The sequence below is a fragment of the Hipposideros armiger genome, unplaced genomic scaffold, assembly GCF_001890085.2.
Source record: "Hipposideros armiger isolate ML-2016 unplaced genomic scaffold, ASM189008v1 scaffold_1, whole genome shotgun sequence".
NCBI lineage: Eukaryota > Metazoa > Chordata > Mammalia > Chiroptera > Hipposideridae > Hipposideros > Hipposideros armiger.
The window spans coordinates 8,054,652-8,076,089 of NW_017731351.1; the positions used below are offsets into that span (position 1 = coordinate 8,054,652).

Consider the following 21,438-nt stretch of genomic DNA (forward strand, 5'->3'; position numbering starts at 1 on the left):
AGCGGGGGGCGGGGGCGCCGAGGGAGCCGCGGGCTGGAGTCGCCCGCCCGCCTCACCTGGGCTCGCGTCGCCCCCGCGCCGGCTGGAGTGCGGGGTGCGCCGAGGCTGCGCGCTCTGCGCCGCGCGCACTGCCCGCGTCCGCTATGTTGCCCTTTGGAGACAAGACGAGGTACTTCCCCAGCGCCCACTTCCCCGGGGCGGGCGCGGCGGGGCCGGGGCCGGGGCCGGGTGCAGGCGCGGGTCACCCGGCGGGGGATGCCTCGTTGGGATGGACCGTGTGACCGTTCCCTCTTCCCGACTCTCTGCGGGGGTGTTCCTTGGCGGTCTCGGAGGGGGCACTTTTGAACCCTGTTTCTCCCAAAGAACGTCCAGAGTTAGGGTCGCCTTGACCACTGTCGGGGTTCCTGATGGAGGCGATGCTTTGGGACACACCCTATCTCCCTGTTGAGTTCCTCTGCCCTGCTCTGAAAGTTCTCTTCCCGGCCTTTGCCTCCTCTCTTCCAAAGCCCAGTTCTGGAGGGACCGAGGGTGAACCCTGAATGGACAGCGGTGTCTTTTCAGAGGACTCTGTCTGCGAGTTTGGGGTGAGGCACGAAGGCCAGCGAGGTCTGGGACTGTCCACGGCTGTGGGCCGCAGTTGCCAGAGGTCCGCTGCTGCTCGGAAGCCACCGGGCCCGCTTCCTGTCGCCCTGTCACTTCCACCCTTCTGCCTTCACTGAATGTGGCACATAGGACGTGGAGTGAGTGGGCAGAGCCGGGCTGATTTTTTAAGGGTGTGGGGGGTGGTGAAGAGAAGGAAGGGTGGTCTCTAGGCAGATTATCAACAATTGGAAAAAAAAAAGTTGTTTGTCTCACAGATCAGCATAAATGCCCTTTTCTTCCCCTTCTCTCCTTTTAAAGACATAAACTCAGCATTGTACGGTGGTGGTTTTTAACTAGTCACAGTAAGAACACTTGACTTTCACAGTCTGCCAGACTTTGAAAGTAGTATTTTATTGAAAAATAAATTGGAAGAGTTGTTAACATTTCTTTTCACATTACATTTTCTTCCAAGTAGCATAGGATTAAAATCCTAATCCTCAAAATTACTCCCTTAGTGTAAAAGTTAGACCATCTGAGACTATATACTTTTTTCAGTTAGGTTTTTATGTTAGAGTTGATGGTGACAGCGGGCTGCACACTTTCTGTGACGTGTGTGTATTCTTAAGGGAAGAGTTTATGTTGAGTACAAGTTGGAAAACGAAAGTGTAAAACATTTAAGAGTAGCACAGGCCCTCAGCTTTAGGAGTTACAGAGGCTGAAAGTTGTCTGTGTAAAGAGTATCATCTAAGAGCTTTTGCGTAGCCAGAGGTTCTTCACAGAACAATACTCCAGTTTGGTTTTGTATTTGGTGACATTAACTTAAAATAAGAGACAATCGGAATGAGAGGTTGGGTATTAGTGGCTTATCAAATTGCCAAACTGCAAAACCCAGTGTGATTGATTCACTTGGTAGTGGTAAAAACTTACTGCAGACATTTTCACTTCGCAGCTAAGATTTTATTTTTTTAACCAAAAGCTCACATTACTTTGCTTTTTCCCCTTAAATACACTTTGTAAGTGTAAAATGAATGCTGTAGGTGACTCAGGAAACCCATGGAACAATAGTTCTGTGGTGGCATTTGGCATGTTTTAAGATTTAAAATCAATTTGGATTTCCTTAGATCAGCCATCTGTGCCGGTAAACAGGCATGGTGATGGAACTGTTTCTACATTCTCTGATTGGATTGTTGTCTTTTGACATTCCTTCAAACTTCTCTACCCTTTCCGCAAGCACTGAACAGAATGAAGTTTCTGGCCTTCCTAAATTCCCCTTTGAACACCTGTGAATTTGGGCTGACCTTGGAAGCAGTTATGCTGCTATATTAGTTTGCTGTAACCACCTTCAAATACAGAGCTAAGCACCTCATTAAAAGCCATAGCTTGGATCATAGAAGTAGATGCTATTTAGTTATTACAACTTGTGTATGTGAATTTGAGTGTCAGCCGAACAATTCATAACATAATCTATTAGCATAAAAATTAACTTGAGACTTGTCACCAGGACATATGGAAGCTCCTGCCCTCAGTATTGGAGACAACCTGGCAGGCCTACTGGCCTGAGAGACTGTTAATGAAGGGTTCCAATGCCCCTGCATTCTCAAAGGAGGCCTTTCTGCTGCTACTATCACTTCCGCAGCTGTTGTTATTCTTGACAGCTTATTAGAGTAACGTTACCTTTCGCTAGCAACTAATCAGCTCTGATGGGGGGGGGGGTGATGTTTTGAGTCGGTTAGTATTGTAGGGGTAGCACAGTTGACTTTTTATTGCTTTGTTTTGTACTGAGCAAAAGCTTGAGAATATTTGGCACACACTGGAAATAGGAGATATTGAGTGAGGACAAGTTTTTATGACCGCTTGGATCAAAGTCCAGAAACAGAAGTTGTACACTCCCATGGAGTTTTTTGTGATGGACTTTCTATTTGACACTGCAAAGCTGTGCTGAATTTTCAGTTGCCGGCCCAGGTCCTGTGTTTGGGATTCTTTCTTTCTTTTCATTTTAATTCCTTTCTTCCTTCTTTCCTTGTAATTTTTTTCTCACCTCTAAAAGCTGTAACATTTTTATTTGCAAGTTATTTATATTAAAACAGATGATGGATACAAAAACCAATATTACTATCTACTCTTAAAAATTACTGTTTCTGTAATTATATGGGAATATAAACTTTTCAGTTTTCAGACAAACGATTTTGTTAAGTATATTTTGTTAAGCAGTCACTAGCAATGAAGTTAAAACGGTGGGCTCTGACTCAGTCTGACTTTGATATCATGTATAATATTTTTATGATGGTAATTCTGGTGCTATAATGGCTTTTTTGTGCTTGTATTGTGTATAACCAAGGCACACAGAGCCAGCTCTAAGCTGCCTTTTACTGCCGTAAAAACCCATGTGGGTTGAATTCTTCCCTCTGGAAGAACCCGTGGAATCCCCTGAAATGATGTTTGTCATTGCTGTCTTGAGGTTTCAAATTCAGATTCAGTTAGGTCCTACAGTGCAAGATTGAGATCCTAAAGATGTGGCAGAATGAATGCAGTGACTATTAGTCCTAGATGGATATCTCCTTAGTGTAGTAAAACTGAAATAGGCTTTTAGTAAAATTCAGTAGCTTCTTTTCAGTTTGTGATCTGAAGAGCTATAGAAATCTTCCTATTTTCACCATATCATGTCTTCAGCGCCTCAAGATGAGCGATTTTTAGCACTTTGAGTATGTTGTGTAACAAAATTTCCTTTTTAAATAAGTCCACCTGAATAGATGATTGGACTCTGGTCTCTGATATCGTTTCTTTCCAAATATTTGAAACTCCTTTCAAGTTGTTAGGGGAACTTTGCACCTTCGCTCTTGTCTGATGACAGAGAATGTCGTAGTCTGATGCTCCCTTCCGATAGATTTGAAAACACAGGTTAACTTAGCACTTCGGTTGTACTTCCTAGTGCGTTTTGATAACACTCGGCAAAGATTTCCATCGTAATTGAAAAGGCTAAACAGAGCTGCTTGGTATTTATTAGTTTATCCCCAAAACATTTTTAAACCTGAAATTTATAAAACCTCTAACTAGTTGTGTTGAGTTGGATTCGTCCTTTGTTCTCTGAGCTGATGCAGGGTTCAACCTCTTCGTAGGCTACAAGCTTTTTGCAAGGGCTGTAGGGCAGTGAGATACAGCACTGAGTTGACTGATGATGGAGGGAGAAAAAATGACTGATTTCTGAATTTAGGAAGCAGGCTCGCTACTGACTTTGCAGGACTTCCTGTGAAATTGGTTTTAGTGGGACAGATGGAGAGTCAGTTGACCAGTGTTATGGCTGATTGGTGCGGCCTTGGAAATATCTGTCAAAGTGTCAGGTTCTCAGAAAGTGCCTGTGAGCTGGCTGCACACCTAGGAGTAAAAATTGGAGAAAGTCTTTCCACATGAGTCATCCATTTGATATTTAGCTCTGCGGTCTTATTAACTGAGTTGGTATTCTCATTTTATTTTGAAATGAATATTCATTTTCTCTAAATAGTAGGAATGTATACGTATTGCCAAACAAATGTTTAAAGCAGGTAAAGCAAACTGAGTGTTAATGTTCATAAGAATCATTTTGGTAAGTACCCTAAGAAGCTTTTGAAGATGCATATTTCTCTGCTTTTTAGTTTGCAGTGAACGTGCTTTTTAAAGTCTTATGTGCCATTGTTGGCCTCTGTGTTCTTGGAGACTTTCTTCTTGAATCTGACTGTAAAGTAAGATTAGCTTTTTGCAAATTATTTTCTCTAAGTAATTTTATTACACCTCAACTTGGGAGAGCAAAAAGCCTCATTTGATATCGTGATCTTAATTATAATTATAAAAGAATGAGAATTTGTATCCTCTGTTGAATACCTATGCCGAGGTTGTAAGGAGAAAAAAAGGACCCTCATCGTTCGAGCTGATGAAATAATTGAAACACACACACACAGATAGGACCACTGACTTTCAGAGGTGGAAGCGATCATGTGACCCAGTGCTTCTCAAGCCTAAGAAATGTACCTCTGTTAAAGAAGACATCCTTACTGGCCTCCAGTATATTAGAAAGCGATAGAGACGCAGCTTAACCTCATGTAGACTTACGTGACTGAAGTGCCTGGCGATTGGCTTGGCTGTGAAGTCAGCTGATCAGATAATCTCACCGAGACTCTGTCTGTGTCTCTGTGTGTCTGTCTAATCTGTCTGTCCTCCCTTCAGCCCTTTCATCCATAAATCCATCCATCCACCCATCTCTGGGCCCTGTGCTGTGTTGGCGTGATCGCCTGCATGTTTTCTTCATGGGAAAGTTTCTTCTTGGCAAGTTCCTGTGGTTCTTGAACTTCTGGTATTAGAGAAGGCCCTTCATATGCATCTCACTCCTCTCAGAATTACTCTGGCCTTGCTTGTGTCACCTGCCTGCTCTGGAGCTGTCACTGGGCTCCAAAGTATAGAGCTGTCTGAGTCTGTGGAGGCTGGGACTCCATAGTGTGACATGCCCTTGGGGGAGGGGAGAAGTTCCCAAAAGAAAATCGTGAGGATGCACCCAGGAGCTCTAGATATCTACTGTGCCTAGTGTTGACTTCCTTTTGTGTTAACGTTTTAAAACATGGACTTCTTAAGAGTAGGCATAACTGAATCATAGCAATGCTGCCAGAGAGCAAGGGTTCTCGTAGCGTCGCAGGAAGGAATTCCAGGACACACAGAATTAAGCCACAGGGGCAAAGCCAAGCAAGTGGTGCATTTATTAAAGTAAAGAAAAAGAGGACACTCCCAAAACGATGGGCAAAGGCGGGCCAGGAAAAGGGCAACTGCGCCCAAGAACTAAGAAGCGTAGGGTTTTACTCCAATGAGGGTGCAGAGTATTCACGTTTGGTGGTGGCATCACCAGGGGTCCCTGCTGTCCTCTCGCTGACCACTCCTTTCCCTCCGGAGATGGGATTGCCTTGTTCTTATTTGGCCCTTGTCAGAGCTGTCATGGTGACACGGGATGGAGAGTGTTCCCTGCCCGCAATGCTAACAGTATTAGAATCTATAGCAATTAGCTGTAGCGGCACCTTCCCTAACGAGTGATGTCATCTCCTCTTGCCTTTGCTTCCCCCACTTCCTCCTTCCTTCCGGGGGCTGTGCTCTTTCTGCCTCGAGTAACAGTTACAGCATGTATGCAACTGTAGTACCAACATAAATGCATAAGTTAATTATGGATCAAATGAAAAAACTCCAGCCAAATGCAAATTGACAGCATTCATTAAATCACCCTGCAAAGTGAGCATGGCCCGACTGCCCGAGGAAGGGTCTGGCCGGCAGCTGCCTCTGCCTGCGTTGCCCTGCGATGATTCACTTCTCCCGCTGGCTCTCTCTGTTTAAACAATCAGGGAACTTTTATTCCTATAGCACAGCGTGCCAGCTTCTGGGTTTCACTTGGTTGGAAAGCGTATTTGCATGTTATGTGTCCCTCTGTTACGTGCCCTTCGCCCCAGAACCATGGGGCTGCAGTGTGTTTGTCGCATGAACAGAAATCTAGGCACTAAAATGGCAGGACAGGACTTGGTTACAAGGTGGTCGTCCCAGTAATGTAAAGTGTACCCCTTCCACCTGGTTTTGGTTTACTTGTCATCAGTGTGAAAGCACAAGAGTAAAATATTTTTGTGGGAAAAGCACAGATCCTCATCACATCCTGGATTTGGACTCTCAGGGCTTCTCCTGCCTCAGATCGAGGGGCCTGTGGAGCCCAGTGTCCCCCACGTCAAGGCTGCACATCAAATGAGTTGACATATTTACAGCATAGATTTCAGCGATGATGTTTTCTTTCGGATGCAAGTAGGTTTTCCTTGAAGGGACAGTTCCCGTGCATGTGATTGGGAATGCGTGGAAAATTACAAAGCCTGTCTCCCAGCTCTCGGTCAAATCTGAATGTGAAACCGTATGAAGCAATTCCACATTTTATTTATATTTGGTCCCAGTTAGCCTCTCAGATGTTTTCATAGCTGGAGAAAACTGGGAAATGCTACATAACTTGAGGCAGAGCATTTGTTTTTTTCCCATGCCAGACCCGAGTAAGCTCTTCGCTGTAACAGCAGCGTGGAGATTTGGGAGGATGTCAGGGGGAGATGTCCCAGACGCCCCACTTCGTTTACCACCTGTCATGGTGTGTTAATATTTTAGTCACCTAAACCAGTGCTTCTCAAAAGCAGGTGCCCTTGGCACTCGGTGCCGACACTGTGTTGGTTGTGGGAGACCCATGAGCAGATGTGGGATGTTTAACAGCCCTGGGCCCAGACCCTGAACCCCGGGAGCACCCCATCTTTGTGAACCCCATTTCTAAATGCCTCCAAGGACTGGCACCTCTACTTAGTTGGGAGCCGCTGCTCTGAACCGTGTAACATTTATTTCCATTTGTGGTGGTTAAGAGCCCTCGGTGGGACAGATTTAAGCTGCGACCCCTGGCCGCCTCTTTGTAAGAGTGTGACCTTGGGGACTCTAGTTTGCTCTCTGTGAAATGGAAACAACAGCATGTACTTCACGGGGTTCTTAAGCTGTCTAAAGAAAGCATGCTTCCTGCTCTTTTCCAGTGGGGATTTTCAGTACTTGACTGTTTTACCTTGAGAATCATCGGTGGCTTAAGTAGAATCGCAGACGCAGACTAAGCCATTCCCTTATTCTGATAAGTGGGAATAAGAACGACAGAACAGTGATTGTATAGATTTTGTCCTTCTCACATTGTAGTTGGATTTTTATTAATAGTTTGAGCAGAGCGTTTGTGGATTGTGGAAGTGCTGGAAAGGCAATCGGAATGGGAGGCCAGACTCCTGATTCTGTTCCCAGCTTTGCTGTTAACTGAATTTGTGACTGGCCCAAGTAAGTAAACCTCGGTTTTAAACGGACGTGGGAAGGAGTGAGGAATGGGGGCAGAGAGATTCATAAATGAGCTTAAAATTCCCATTCAGCTCCAAGTGTTCTCCATTCTCACCAGGAGAGCAGAGTATCAACTTCTCAGATTGAATACTTTCCTTCTTTAAGTATTTTCTTTAAGTATTTTCCAAACACGAGTAGTGGGCCCAAGTCAAATTGTGCAAATAATGTAACTACAGCTGGATAAAATTAGGATCCAACAGCAGCAAGAGCTATCTAAGGTTATATTTTATGTGAGTTATGTGCGTTTTTCCTACAGATAATTGTAGCAGATTTCCATGTCAGCTATCAACTATCGCTCCTCAGACAGGACATTGGTACTCTCTGTAATTCTGGGTGTTGTGATTAATTCACGGGACCGATGAAAAAAGCACTGGCGAGGTTTGAACAGGAGACTTACGATGAGAATCCACTGAGTGTTGTGATTTTTCAGTCTGCAACTTTTTACCCTCTTTCGAGGCATCCTGCAAACTCCCCGGATGCTACTGCTCCAGGGACTTGCCGTGGGGCCCTCCTTGGGGCCCAGGCAACAGCCTACGTGTAAGTTCCCCCAAGTGAAGCCCCTTGGGTAGGAGCTAAAAGGCCTGACTTTAGTCCCCAGACCTCCTGCAGCTGAGTGCTAAAGCGTTGTTTTACCCAGCAGTATAACCACCTTCCGGTTGAGAATTACGGTTATTATGAAATATTGCTCTAGTTTTCATCATAAGTAATTTGTTGTATATTTTCTCACATTTGTTGTCAGTTTTATTGTATCTTTGATATTTGGGAGGAAAAAATTGTCCTGCAAATCTGTAACTTATTTTTGAAAACAAGAAAAGTTTCTAAGTAGTAATGGAAAAACAAGTTATGTTCTTATAGTTGTTTTTCTCAACTAAATGTTAGACTCTTAAACTTTATGTATTATTTTGGAAATTATATTATATGTAAATGTGGTTATTGATTTAGGGAGCCTCTGTATTTCATTTCTATTTTGAGAAAGTACTAACATTAAAACAACTTTTAAAAAATGAGTGTTTCTGGAAAGACATTAGTGTCTTTAAATTAGGAGCTTAAGAAGAAGCAATGGCTAACATCTAGTTTTTCTGTAGGAGCCTGTTGAATAAATTCTTTCATTTTTACAAAAAAAAACCGCTTTTAAACATATACTCCATTTAATATTCGATTAACTTAGAAACAGTAAGTATCGTATATTACATACTGGATACCAGCCTCTGTGCCATCACTTTATGTGCGTTTCCTTTAAGTTCTGAAGAAACCTGTGAGGGTTAATGTCACTGTCTCCATTTTATAGAGAGAATAAATAACGTACCGACGCTCTTCCCCTTTGGAAGAAGTAGCTGTGGAGTTGAAGCCCACGTCTTTCCCACCTGGGGCCTTAACCACAAGCCGCGCAGTTCAGCCTCCGTGTTAAAAGCAGAGGCTCCTAAATTTCATGTCCCGCGGAATCTAGCTCAGGAAGAGGGTGACGTTTCTCCGAGGGCCTCTGAATGCGCAAGCACATCACTGAATGAGGTGCCTGCAGACTTTGCCCAGTGGGTTTAGTTTCCATATATAATTTTTAGAGTTAAAAAAAAGTGGGAACTCTCCAATGACATTTTAAAATAGAGAGGCTGAAAATTTAAGTACTAGGCCATTACAATTATAGTCTTTTTAGTACTAGAACACAAATACCCTAAGTACAGTATATTTTCAAAGAACTTTTATCCTTTGATGCATTACTTTAGGCAAGAGTACAAAACACTTTACAAGTAGGTTTCGTCCAATATTTTTAACTCATGAGAGTTGTTATGTTTATATCACAATTTTACTGAGGCTTCTAAGTTTTTCTTTTCTTCCTTTCCTCTTCTAGATGCCAAGAAATATTCTATAAAACCCAGGCAAAGTATTTCAATTACTTTTTCCTTTCAAGACATCTGGGATATTGAAAATGTATTTTAAGGCATTTCTGTCTTTTTCAGGATTCATTTTGTGAGATAAGTGAGCAGTTCAACTTTGGTAGCAAGAAAAGGTACTACTGCGTGGAGCCCTATGGACGCAGGTGTGTGAGTGTGTGTGAGTGTGCATGTGCGTGTAAGTGTATGTGTGTGTGAGTGTGTGTGTGTGAGTGTGAGGTGAGTGTGAGTGTGTGTGAGTGTGCATGTGCGTGTAAGTGTATGTGTGTGTGAGTGTGCATGTGCGTGTAAGTGTGTGAGTGTGTGTATGCCCCGTTGGCTCATCCTATTAGAGATGCTGTGCCAGAGCTTGCATAACCTGTCCTTAGTAAGTTTTGTCTATACTATTTAGTACTTCTAGATAGTAGGCATTTGGAGGAAGCTGTGACTTGTCTAGATTAGCGGAAAATTTCTAGAACACAAACTATGTGTTGTAGTTTTCTTCCCTGTGATAGGTTTATCATAATCTTGACCCAAAATGAGAAATTGGAAAAGGGGAAAAGGTCCGATTCTCAACAGACCATGTGCCATACAGTGACCTGTCATTTTTTTCAATGCATGCTACTAATCAATTTATAAAATTTCTAGGAAGCAGGAGATGAAGTGTACCCAATATAAAAAATTAAACTACTTAAATATCCATAAAAAAGGTATTACTAGCTTGGCACCATTACATTTAATTATTAACTAAGTGAGTTTATCACTTTAAGAATAACACTTTTCACAACTTAAAAAATATGCACACACAGGATGTGGAGAATGAAATATATAGCATTCTGTTTCTGCCATATGTATAATTTTATAAAATAAACTCTTTGTTACAACCGTTATTAAAAAAATGACAATTCACCTTCAAAGCTTCCTACCCCCCAGAATTCCTTTGATGTTTTTTACCACTCACGAATGCATTTATCCATCCTTCTGTGTATTACTAAAGATGCCGAATGTCGGACACTGGGAATGTCAAGTTCAGCCTTTTCCCCCAGCAGCTGCTACAGCCTGGCTGCCTGGCCTTTTGAGTCCGTGAACTCATTTAGTTTTGTAGGGCGCCCCCCCACGTGGTAACCGCATCTTGGAGGGTGCAGTGCTGTCAGTGCTGTAACGAAGCCTCGTGAAATCAAAAAGCGTTAACTTATTCTGCATGACACTGATTTTCATGTCAAACTGTCATCGCACGAGTGGTGTGAGCTGCAAGAGTCTTCCCCAAAGTAGTCCTAAGATTCCTAAATATTCCTGCAGCCCCTGAAGTAGAACATTAAGACAATAAACTTCTGATTGGATTCATCATTTAAACAGATCTGAGATTTAAAATTCAAGTCACATTTATGACAACTCATGGCAAGGTTTTTGCAACCTTCATTGGCTTCATTTCCTGCTGTGTAATTAATATCTATCTTTGGGCTCTTTCCTTGCTCAGTGTGAGGAAGGGTCCCTTAGTGAGCCCTGTGCAGCGTCTGTGGTGGACACAAGTCTGAAACCATGATGGCATCTACTTGAGAGGAGTGACTCCCAGCGTTGACTTTGGTAGCCTCGGGGTGTCTCTGGTTATTTTAACACATATTGTAAAAGTGTAAGAACAAAACTAAGTCTAATTTACCCATTTATAAAAGGTGTATAATACAACTCATTTATGAGGTAAAACATTTTTTGCGTAATAAAATAAGGATGGAAATAAGTGCTTGGGGGACAGTAAAACTGATTTTGGTGAGCAGAGAGGGAATGATTTGGGCGGGATGTTTAGCGTCAGGATCTTGTCATGGATAATAAATTCTCGGCATTGGGTTTCGTTGCATCTCTCTTGGCCGTGGCTTTATTTCAAGCGTCTGGAGCCTGTTGTCTTTCTTTGACAGCCTTGTAAATGTTAAATCAACTCGAAGCCTCCAGGTTTGGGGGCAGTTAGCAAGGACCTGCTTCTACACGAAAAGAGAGCCCCTGAGGCGTTCGTGCTGGTGGCAGCAGGTGAAATACCCTCATGGAACTTGTCTGTCTCTCTCTTTTTTCCTTCCTTCCTTCCTCCCTCCACCTCTCCTTCCTTCCTTCCTTCCTCCCTCCACCTCTTCTTCCTTCCTTCCTCCCTTCCTTCCTTCCCTTTCTCCCTTCTTCCCTCTCTCCCTCCCTTCCTCCCTTCTTTCCAGATGGCTATACTGTAACGTATATAGAGTTATGATGCAACTCTTCCTTTTGGGGGGAAAACTTAGTGAAAGTCTATAAAGAACAGCCTTTTGAAGCATCTGCTTTGGCTCGGGGGGGTGTAACCAGCCTGTGTCCAGACCCCACTGGTCTCACTCAGCCTGTGGGCTTGTACCTCCAGGAACATAGCCTCTCCCCGCTGATCCTGTCCCTGACTGTCTTGGCCAAACTTCCTGAGGAGATGGGCAGCCATGCCCACCCCAGCCCTGCATCTCCGCTGGGAAGGGCACTGCGCGTGTGGCGGACGGCAGCACCTGCAGTATATGGACGTGCTTTTGGAATGCGTCCACGTGCGTTTTCACTTGTACATCAACCCTGTGTCGGGCGGGGAGGATTAAGGAGGTCTTTCTCCTACGTATTTAAAAGTGAGGACGCTGAGGGCAAAGAGATCCTAAGTGAATTGACCTACTGCTGGTCCCCTCCTGGCCTGCTGATAACGTGAGCCATTGGAGGGGCTCCAGGGCCTTCATGACCTCAGATTCCAGCTGCCCATTTTCAAACTGAAGAACTTGAACTCCAGAGAAGTTGTAATTGGTTCAAATTTCCACCTGTGTAGTCTTGTAGCTGGACCTAGGATGGTTTCCTGATAATTCTCCAGAATACAATTTGGAACTCTTGACATGATCCCCCCTTCAGACCACCAGCATCTTGCATTTCATTACGAAGTCAGAACATGTGACATTTTCTCTGTTTCCTGGAGGATGACATTGAAACTCAGAGGAAGAAAGTTGTTTACCACCGTTCGCACATCTCTTTAGTAGCAAATGGCTGAAAAATACAGCTTCTCGATGCTTTGTAGTCCCAAGAATTTTTAGCAATTAGTCAATCTCCCTTTTATAATTAATTGCAATTTGTTTTTCTCTATTAAATACCATTATTATGGTATGGCTTTGAGTATAAAGATGAGAAGGCTTGCTTTAAGGAGGAAGTTGATGCCGCCAATTATTAATCAAAGACCTTTGCGAAGGTTCAGGTATCACAGGATCACAGTGTGGTCGGTAGGCAGGACCCTCTGTGCTCTCGCGGTGGTGCTATGAGCGTTAGTGACTCAATAGCCTGGAGCTCATTAGCATGCTCACTGGACCTACCTGTTGTTTGTTGTCCATGCACCAACAATCTCAGGAAAGTCAGAACATAGAAGCACTAGAGTGGCCGGCTAAAGTCTAGGACACCCAGTTAAATCTGAACTTCAGATACAACTTATGCTGAAAAATTATTCATTGTTTATCTGAAATTCAGTTTAAACGGGGCGTCCTGTATTTTTATTTGCTAAATCTAGCAACTCTAAGAACGACTTTTCTGTCGAACACATTTGTTGTACATTCTTTTCAGTGCATTGTTTCAGATTTACAAAACGTGACTTGTTTTCAGAGACATAGATGTGGGGTTCATTCAGATTGTTTTAAGGACACTTTCCTTAAGAATCTTTGTTCTTTGGGTCCTTTGAGACAGTGCTTTTATCTCGGTGGTTTAGTGTGCCATCCTTTTATAACCTGGCAGAAAGAATTACCTTAGCGAATGTGTTCTTGTAAGTGATCTTACTCTCTGTGCCTGGCGTGCTCGAACCTGACTCTGTCAGCGGCAGCTGGAAGGTGCGGAGTGCCTTCTTCACGACGAGCGTCACTGTGCTGGGCTCTCCGTGTCCTCATAGGTCACAACACGCGGACTAGACCTGGATTTATCCCTGGTTCTGCCACCGAATGGCGGAATGTGTTGGGATCAGCTGTTTACTGTAGCTTCATATTTTACAAAGTAGGATCGTTAATGCCTGCCTCACCAGGCTTAAATACAATGCTACCTTTCCCCCCCAACATCACTAATGTAAACACTTTTCAAAATCCCATAGAGAAATCCAGGAAGAGAAAGAAGGGAGAGCAGAGATCCGTCCCCGGCCACAGAAGCAACGTGCCCGTCAGAACCACCACCCAGGCCTCCTGAATCCCGTCTGATACTTTTTACCCTTACGTTTGATGTGTTTACAGTCATCTATTTCATTTTTATGCATTCGTATGCAATTACATTTAACTTCATATGACAGCAAAACCCAATATGTATGTAAATTAACTTCTGAACACAATATAAACTTCGATTCGGGGAGGAGAGGTCACTTAATGGTTGGTCTCGGGTTGCGCATTACCGTACCCCTGGTCCAGCACGGTGCCTGACACACTCAGGGATCGTTACCTCATAGAAAACTCCATTCTAGAAAAAAAATGGAGCCTTAAAAGTGAATCCAATTAAAATAGAGAAATCTTAGTGGGAAGGTTTTGATTGGCACTTTATGATGAAAAATAGAACCACAGATTATGAAAGTAAATTTATTTTAAATTTAGTAAGATTTAGATTATAATGAAAACTCCATGCTAATTTTTAGAATAAACAATTCATTTTCTGACAAAACTACATCATGAATATCTTTACTTCATGTTTGACTTTTGCAGCAGGATCAAAAAGAGAGTCTTGTTTTTTCCCCAAAATTGTGTTTTTGAATTAGTATTTGAAGACCTCATCAGTTTTTCAAAGGACCTTTCTTAATCTAGAATGTAATTTTTTGAGTAGAATTCTCTTTTCAAGTATCTGTCATGTCTTTAGCCTCGTCGATTCTTCACTTGTTATCTGGTATTCAGTTGGGCATCGCCCTTCATTGTTAGGGGCGTTGTGGAACGTTAGAGCAGTTCTCCAGCGTCACTTCTGTCTACTTCTAGAACTTCTGAATCTTATATGAGAATTTTAATTTCAGTTTGCAGGAGATTTGTATTGTGTAGAGACTGAAGTATTAAGAATGAACGGGAGAGGTCAAAATTAGTCTTCAGAGTAAAGGCCCGCTTGCTTCCTACAGCCACACAGGTCATGCAAGGCAGGAATCCTGAGGGAGAGGTGTGTGAGCCTATTCACTCTTACTTGTGGCTGATTCTAAGTGATTGCTTTGATGTTATGAGAACATATGCCTTCCTATGCACGCGTATAACTACAGGGACTCATAATCAATAATGTGGTCATGAGAAACCCTTTGTCCCCATGATTGGTGGTTAATGAAAATGGTTGATTGAATGACTGAGCATATTAAATCTGCTTTTCCTGTGTCATTTTGAGTTCATCTCCAAGAACATATCTAGAGATAAAACACTTGTGAAACAATTAAATACAGTAATAAGAACACATAACAAAAGACTTTGGAGCACCGGCTCTGTTAAAGACACGTACGAGGCACTGCAGGGAATCTGAGAATAAATCAGCCATGATATTATGAGGCTCACATCAGAGGGATGGTGAGCCCTGATCGCTAAGATGATGTTGGTTTTCTGTAACAGATACACCAGCATTCAGATATTCAGAAGACTGTTGGCCCTTTTGGTGCCGTTATGTTAGGAGCCTTGCTTTATTCACTCTTGTTGAGGACATACTATGGGACAGGCATTTTCTGAGTACAGGGGCTGCAGAGGTGACAAGGTCAGACAAGCAGCTTGGATGGAGTTAAATCTTGTCTGAGGAGACAGACAATAAACCAGCAGACTGGTAAACAAGAAAATACCCAATAGTGAGAATTCAGGTAGCGTGGGGTGGGAACTTGAGGTCTGGAGGCCAGCTTAGGTGGGTGATCAGGGAAGACCTGTCACAGCAGGGGGTGTGGGAGCTGCGACGGGCTGGGTGCCAGGAGAGGAGAGGATTCCAGATGGGCCAGTGAGAGCTTGGCATGCTGGAGCCCCGAGGAGGCCAACGTGGGCGAGGGAGCCAGGGGAGGGGTTTAAAAGAGTGTGGGTTTAAATAAATAAATAAAATAAATAAATAAAAGAGTGTGGGTCTAGTCTCAGTTCAGTGAGAAGCCAAGTAGGGTAGTTAAGATGTTAAGATCTATTTTGTTAAAAGAGTACTCTGGCTGCTGTGTGGAGAATGGATCGACAGGGGCAAGTATAATGTCAGAGAGACCAGAGGGGCTGTGGCCACAGTCCAGCGAGACGTGGGGGTGGGGACCGGGGTGGTAGCACAGGAGACAGACACGAACATTGGAGAGAAGGTTTGGGAGTCTGTTGGCAGGACGGGATCTGGACATGAGAACTGAAGGGAACACGTGTAGAGGAATTCCTCGGTGTTCGGTTTGAGCAACTGAGGTGTATAGTGATGCTGTTTATTATAAGAGAAAACTGGCACAGGGGGGAGATTGGAGCACGGTGACATTAGGAGTCCTGTTTCCACCATTTTCAGTTGTCTGTTTAGACATCCACGTGGAGTTGTCACGGAGGTGGTTTGATTAAAAAGTTTTAAAAACGATCGCCATTTTTGAACAGGAAGAAGGAAGTTGTGGCCAAGCTTTAGGTTTTCTGCTGAAATAGTTAAAAATGCTTATTTTCATATTGGCTTAACAATTTAAGTTACATATACATATTTGAAAGTCACATAAGATATGTTAATGTAGGCATATTGTTTATTTCCTATCTCATATTCTACAACTCAGTTTTGTTCAGAAGCTTCCTGTATTTGACAGCTTCACATGCATTTTTGACATCAATGCTTTGACCTTACTACTGAAATTTCAGGGGGTTATATAAACGTTTTCCAGAGCATGGCACCCTCATTTATAAGTGTTTAAGATGCAACATTATTTTATCAGAGTGTGGTGTTGTCACTGGAAAGTTTGTCCCAGGCCACAGCATGAATTTATAAAATATTAGGACAGTTATGGTTTTAAAAACCTCAGTGCTGTAGGCATATGCTTGTACCTACTATGTCATTTGTAAAAGAGACCTTTAAAAGGCTTTGATAATTTATCCAAAACCTGAAATTATGAGTCATTCTTATATGTGTTACTTTTTTACCCCTTCCATTCTAGACTGGCAACATTACAGAATAATATGTATTTACCAAACAATGCATTGTAGTTCAAACTAAAATAATTAAGGGAACATCCCATAAATGAAAGGCTTAGTAGAGATTCGGGAATAAGGCAGCCTCTTCTCTCCCCCTCTGCGTTCTTCTCTTTTCACTTTATAAATTGTGGAGATTATTCATGTCAGTGTTCCAGTGCCTGCCTCGTGCCCCATTGTGGAAACACGCCATGGTGCATTTAGCCAGCCTTCCATGGGTGGGATGAGGCTGCTGCTTACCTTTGCTGTAACAAACTGTATGACCATAAATACCCTGGTCCTTCCTTTGCCACATGTGTGAAATCCCAGGTACAAAGGATAAATGCATTTTAAAATTTATTACATATTGCCTATTTGCCTTCCAAAGAGGTGATAACAATTTTTACTACAACCACATGACTGTCTAATATCTGTACCCCAACACCCTCCGAAACAGACGTCTTTCTCCTGGCCGTTCGGTGAAACTGATCAGTGTAGTGTTGTAAAGTGGGGATTGCGTGACTCTTATTATAGGCAAATTCTTTTAACCGTCCTCAGTGATAGCAAGTTTTTTTCTTTTGAAGATACATTTTAGTTAAAATTAAAAACAAATGATTTGAATTTTCTTGGGCTGAATTTTTAAGATGAAATATTGCCTACTTTTAAATTTTCTTCCTTTATACCAGGAGCAGATGATCTAGAAGAGATCATTTTTACCATTATTGAATGAGCAGTATTAGGAAATATTTTCGGAAGTCCAAATCTTTCTACACACCAGATCAAATTGTTTCTATTTTCCATGTCTTCTGCTCAGTCTAACCTGTATATAGCAATACAGATAAAGCCATCAAGCTAGCCCAATTTAGATAAATATTTGTTTTTAATTTTTAAATAACTTTACAACAAGTTGTTTTTGAACAACAAATTAGTTTTCGTAGTTAAGTTTTTCTAAAGCTGTTGTCAAATTTAGTGTCTTTAACACAAAGTGATTTTGAGAGACGTAGACTTGATGCTTGATGTACTGTAAACCAGATATCTGAAAATACACATATCTAAGCATCATACTTTATTAAAATGTTCATTGAAACAATTATCCTTTATAGTTTTCACAATAGAAATGTCTTAAGTAAACCATCTTGTTTACATTTTCCATGACAAATTGGATTATTATCTGATCAGCTTACTGTGAAAGGGTTTATAGCAGCTTTCAGGGGCAGCGCCCATCTTTCTTAAATACGTGACACGTGTGCTCTCTGTCCTGCAGAGACATGGTCAATGCATGGTTTGCTGAGAGAGTCCACACCATCCCTGTCTGCAAGGAAGGCTTCCGAGGCCACGCAGAGTCTTGCTCCTGCCCACCGTCGCAGAGCCCCCGCACAGAGAGCAGCGCCCCTGGAACGCCAGCCAGGAAAATCTCAGCCTCCGAATTTGACCGGCCTCTTAGACCGATTGTCATCAAGGATTCTGAGGGCGCCGTGAGTTTCCTCTCTGACTCAGAAAAGAAAGAACAGATGCCTCTGACCCCCCCAAGGTTTGACCATGATGAAGGGGACCAGTGCTCAAGACTCTTGGAATTAGTGAAAGATATTTCTAGCCATTTGGATGTCACTGCATTATGTCACAAAATCTTCTTGCATATCCATGGACTCATCTCCGCTGACCGCTATTCCCTGTTCCTGGTCTGTGAGGACAGCTCCAATGACAAGTTCCTTGTCAGCCGCCTCTTTGATGTGGCAGAAGGTACAACACTGGAAGAAGCTTCCAACAACTGTATCCGCCTGGAATGGAACAAAGGCATCGTGGGGCACGTGGCAGCGTTGGGTGAGCCCTTGAACATCAAAGATGCGTATGAAGTAAGTAGGAACCACTGAACACAGTGGGCGGCTTGGGGAGGGGAACATGAATGGTGGGGCACTGGGCAGTACTGTGAATGGTGGGGAGATTTGAAACGGAGACATAACCTTTGCGTGTTTATTTAAAATTGGAATGTATGATAGGAACTTCTGCACCTTTTAAATGCCAGAGTTTCATCATTGGTGATTGAGTCAAACATATGGGTCTGAGCAGAATCTTTTCTTGTTTTTCTCCCTAATGATACTTTAACATAGCTCATCTCGTAGCTGTCTCCTCTCATCGTTTGGCCTAGTACTGTACATTTTCCTATCCATGTTATCTGCACATGAACTTCAGAGGATTTTACTGAGATTCTAAAATGAGGGGTGCAAAAACTGCCAAAACCCCAAAAAACCCATAGCCTTTTTCTATTCATTCATTCATTCAAAATCATCCTCATTCATTTAAAGTCCTACTAACACCAAAGTCTGATTTTCTTTCTTTCTATCCATTTCATTGAGCAAGTAAATGTATGAGTAACTTTTAAAAATGAGAATTTTTGCTCTAAAATGTTTCAGTCGAAAGATTTGCTATTCCACTTCTACAGTGCAGGTCTTTAATTATGAACTTAAAGATTATACAATAAAACTCTTCAAATTTCACACTTAAAGTGATCCTTTTTATTTATAGTATTACCAGTTTTAAACAGAGCATCTTAATGGAATGACACATGTGTTTATATTTTCTGGCACTTTGAGAGAATTGTTGTGGTAGCTACTTGCTACATCTATATCCTCATAGGTCATAACACTGTACTATACTCTAAAGGTCTGTGGTTGTCCCAGCTCACAGCTCCTCTGTAATTCAAGGTTCGTAGCTGTTTTATTCACCTCTGCATCTCTGGTGCCTAATACAGTGCCTGGCGCACAGTCAAGTCTTAACAAATAAGGATTCGGTGAAAATTATAGTAGATTAAGATAGATAAGAAGCAGAGAAAGCAGATCATGAGAGATGCCGAGGACAGTGTGGTGGGTTCAGGGAAGCAGAAGTTGACAGTTGGTTGGCGAGACGGAGAGGAAGCAGCGCTTGATAATGGACCCTGGACAATAGAGAAGATGTGAATACGTTCAGTTGTGTGGAGGTGGAGGTGTAGAAAAGTTCAAAGAAGAGACAGGGAATTTGGGCCATGGAGCACTTGTGTGGAAGCGTGTGGGTCATAGGCAGCTCAGACGTTGAGGACCTGTGGAAGCAGAGCCTGGAGACAGCTGGGGTCTTGAGTGCCAGGCTGAGGTGTATGCATGTGGTCCAGAGCCAGGAGCAGAACTGAAGATGGTTTCAGAGGGGGACCAGTGGTTTCAGACTGTGCTTTCAAAAGATGAATTTCACGGTGGTCATCAAATGAATTAGAGGGGAAAATGCTAGAAGCTGGGAGGATAGAGGATTTTAATAGGAAGAGGAAGTGAGGACCTGACCAGGACACTGGTCTTAAAGATTGAAAGGAGGGAGTGGAATTCAGATGAAGAAATAGAATCTGCTGGACTCGGCAGCTCATCGGAGATAGAGGTGAGGGCAAAGGGAAGTTGAAGATGGCTGGGGTTTTGAAGGTGGGTGAATGAAGGAATGAATGGATGAAACTGGTAAGGCATCCTGAGAGCAGGGATCCGGGGGCAGATGTGATAGTCCGAGTTCATTAGATCCTGACATAATTTCCAGAATCCATTCTGTACAAGCCATCTATTCAATGTGGATTCTTTGCGGAGCTGTCTCCGTGGCCTCTTTGCGCTCTGTAGTAACGTCACACCATAGCTGACCCCACAGGGGTGTTAAGGACACTGCTGAAGGATTGCTGCCAAATTTGCAGAATTCCCTTCCTGTCTTAGGTGACAGCTGGGTTTCCACTTGTCAATGGCCCTGTCATCCCAAGTTCAGTAGGATCATAAATATGCTTCGGCTACACCGAGAACGCCTTCCTTTGTCCACGTGGCCTAAGTTTCTCCAGCCCAGAGAAGTCTTTCCCTTACATGCACTGTGTTTATTCTGCTTACCATCTTCAGGGGTTTGACAGTGTAGTGTTTGTTTTGCAGTTGGTAGTGATTTAATTCTTGCCCTGCGGCCTCACAGAGGCCGTGTCCTTGACTTTGGGTGCTCCCAGCTGCAGCCTCTGAGCCTGCGATGTCTGTGTGCCCACTCCACCCTTGGTGTCCATGATCTGTGTGTGTAGTGGCCTCGCAGAAGTGTTACTCATGCCCCGGGAATTTCATTAGGAGCTGTGGGATTGGCCTGCGACATATAATTTGCATTGGTATTAGCAGTGGGAGTCAGCCCCAACCAAGAATTTGAATAAACACATTACCATCTCATAGCCTTTTGTGAAAGTAGTCATAATCTGAAAATACATCCTCCTGTTTTTTGAGTCCTATCTCTTCAAACATGCATCGGTAAGAATGACACCTTGTAGCAATACTTCTTAAGCTTATTTGACCACAGAACACTTTCAGAGTGTATAATGTAGCATTGGAAAACCAAAGTGGCCATGACATGTAATCATGCTCGAATTGAAGCTAAGAATAAAAAAGGAGTCTCACAGATAAATTAACTGTAAGCAAGAGTCACCATTTGATTTGATATTTAAAACTTTGTAACAGAATGATAAAAATTGGAGAATTCAACTATTTTATTATAATAAGATGACACATTCATATATTTGAAACATTAAGATAAGACCTCCAACTTAGACCAGCCATGCTGAGTGCCATCCTGGACCCCCATGAAGGGGTTCCTCGGGGAGCGCTGCCCAGGTACTGACATTTGGTCATATGTCATCTCCTGAGTCAGCCCATTGTTCATGCAGCTTTCTTGAATGTGGCACAGGGCTTATTGATAATGAGATATTAAGACATAATAACCAGAACAGCAATATAAATGTGTTTGGTGTTTTCCTTGTATATGAAAACTAGATATCACCCAATATCTGTATTGGGTTGTGTGTTAGGGTTCTTCAGAGAAACAGAACCAATAGCAGATATATATATATATATATATATATATATATATATATATATATATATATATATATATATATATATGGGTTATATATATATGGGTTATATATATATGGATTTTATATATATATATACATATGGATGGATTATATATATGTATGGATTATCTAT

The 21,438-nt window shown here is 42.6% G+C and overlaps 1 protein-coding gene across 6 annotated transcripts in view; it reads left to right on the forward strand.

The window, feature by feature from the left end:
• PDE5A (phosphodiesterase 5A) overlaps nt 1-21,438 on the forward strand; it is a 119,347-nt gene that overhangs the window by 5,242 nt on the left and 92,667 nt on the right. For 3 of the 6 annotated variants that reach the window (XM_019623990.1, XM_019623914.1, XM_019624299.1), the window contains exon 2: nt 17,697-18,285. In XM_019623990.1, the coding sequence (XP_019479535.1) occupies nt 17,697-18,285 (589 nt within the window). Of the gene's footprint in view, nt 1-49; nt 170-514; nt 741-13,512; nt 13,535-17,696; nt 18,286-21,438 lie in introns of those variants that run through there. The other 3 variants (XM_019624064.1, XM_019624137.1, XM_019624219.1) reach the window with 3 other exon arrangements.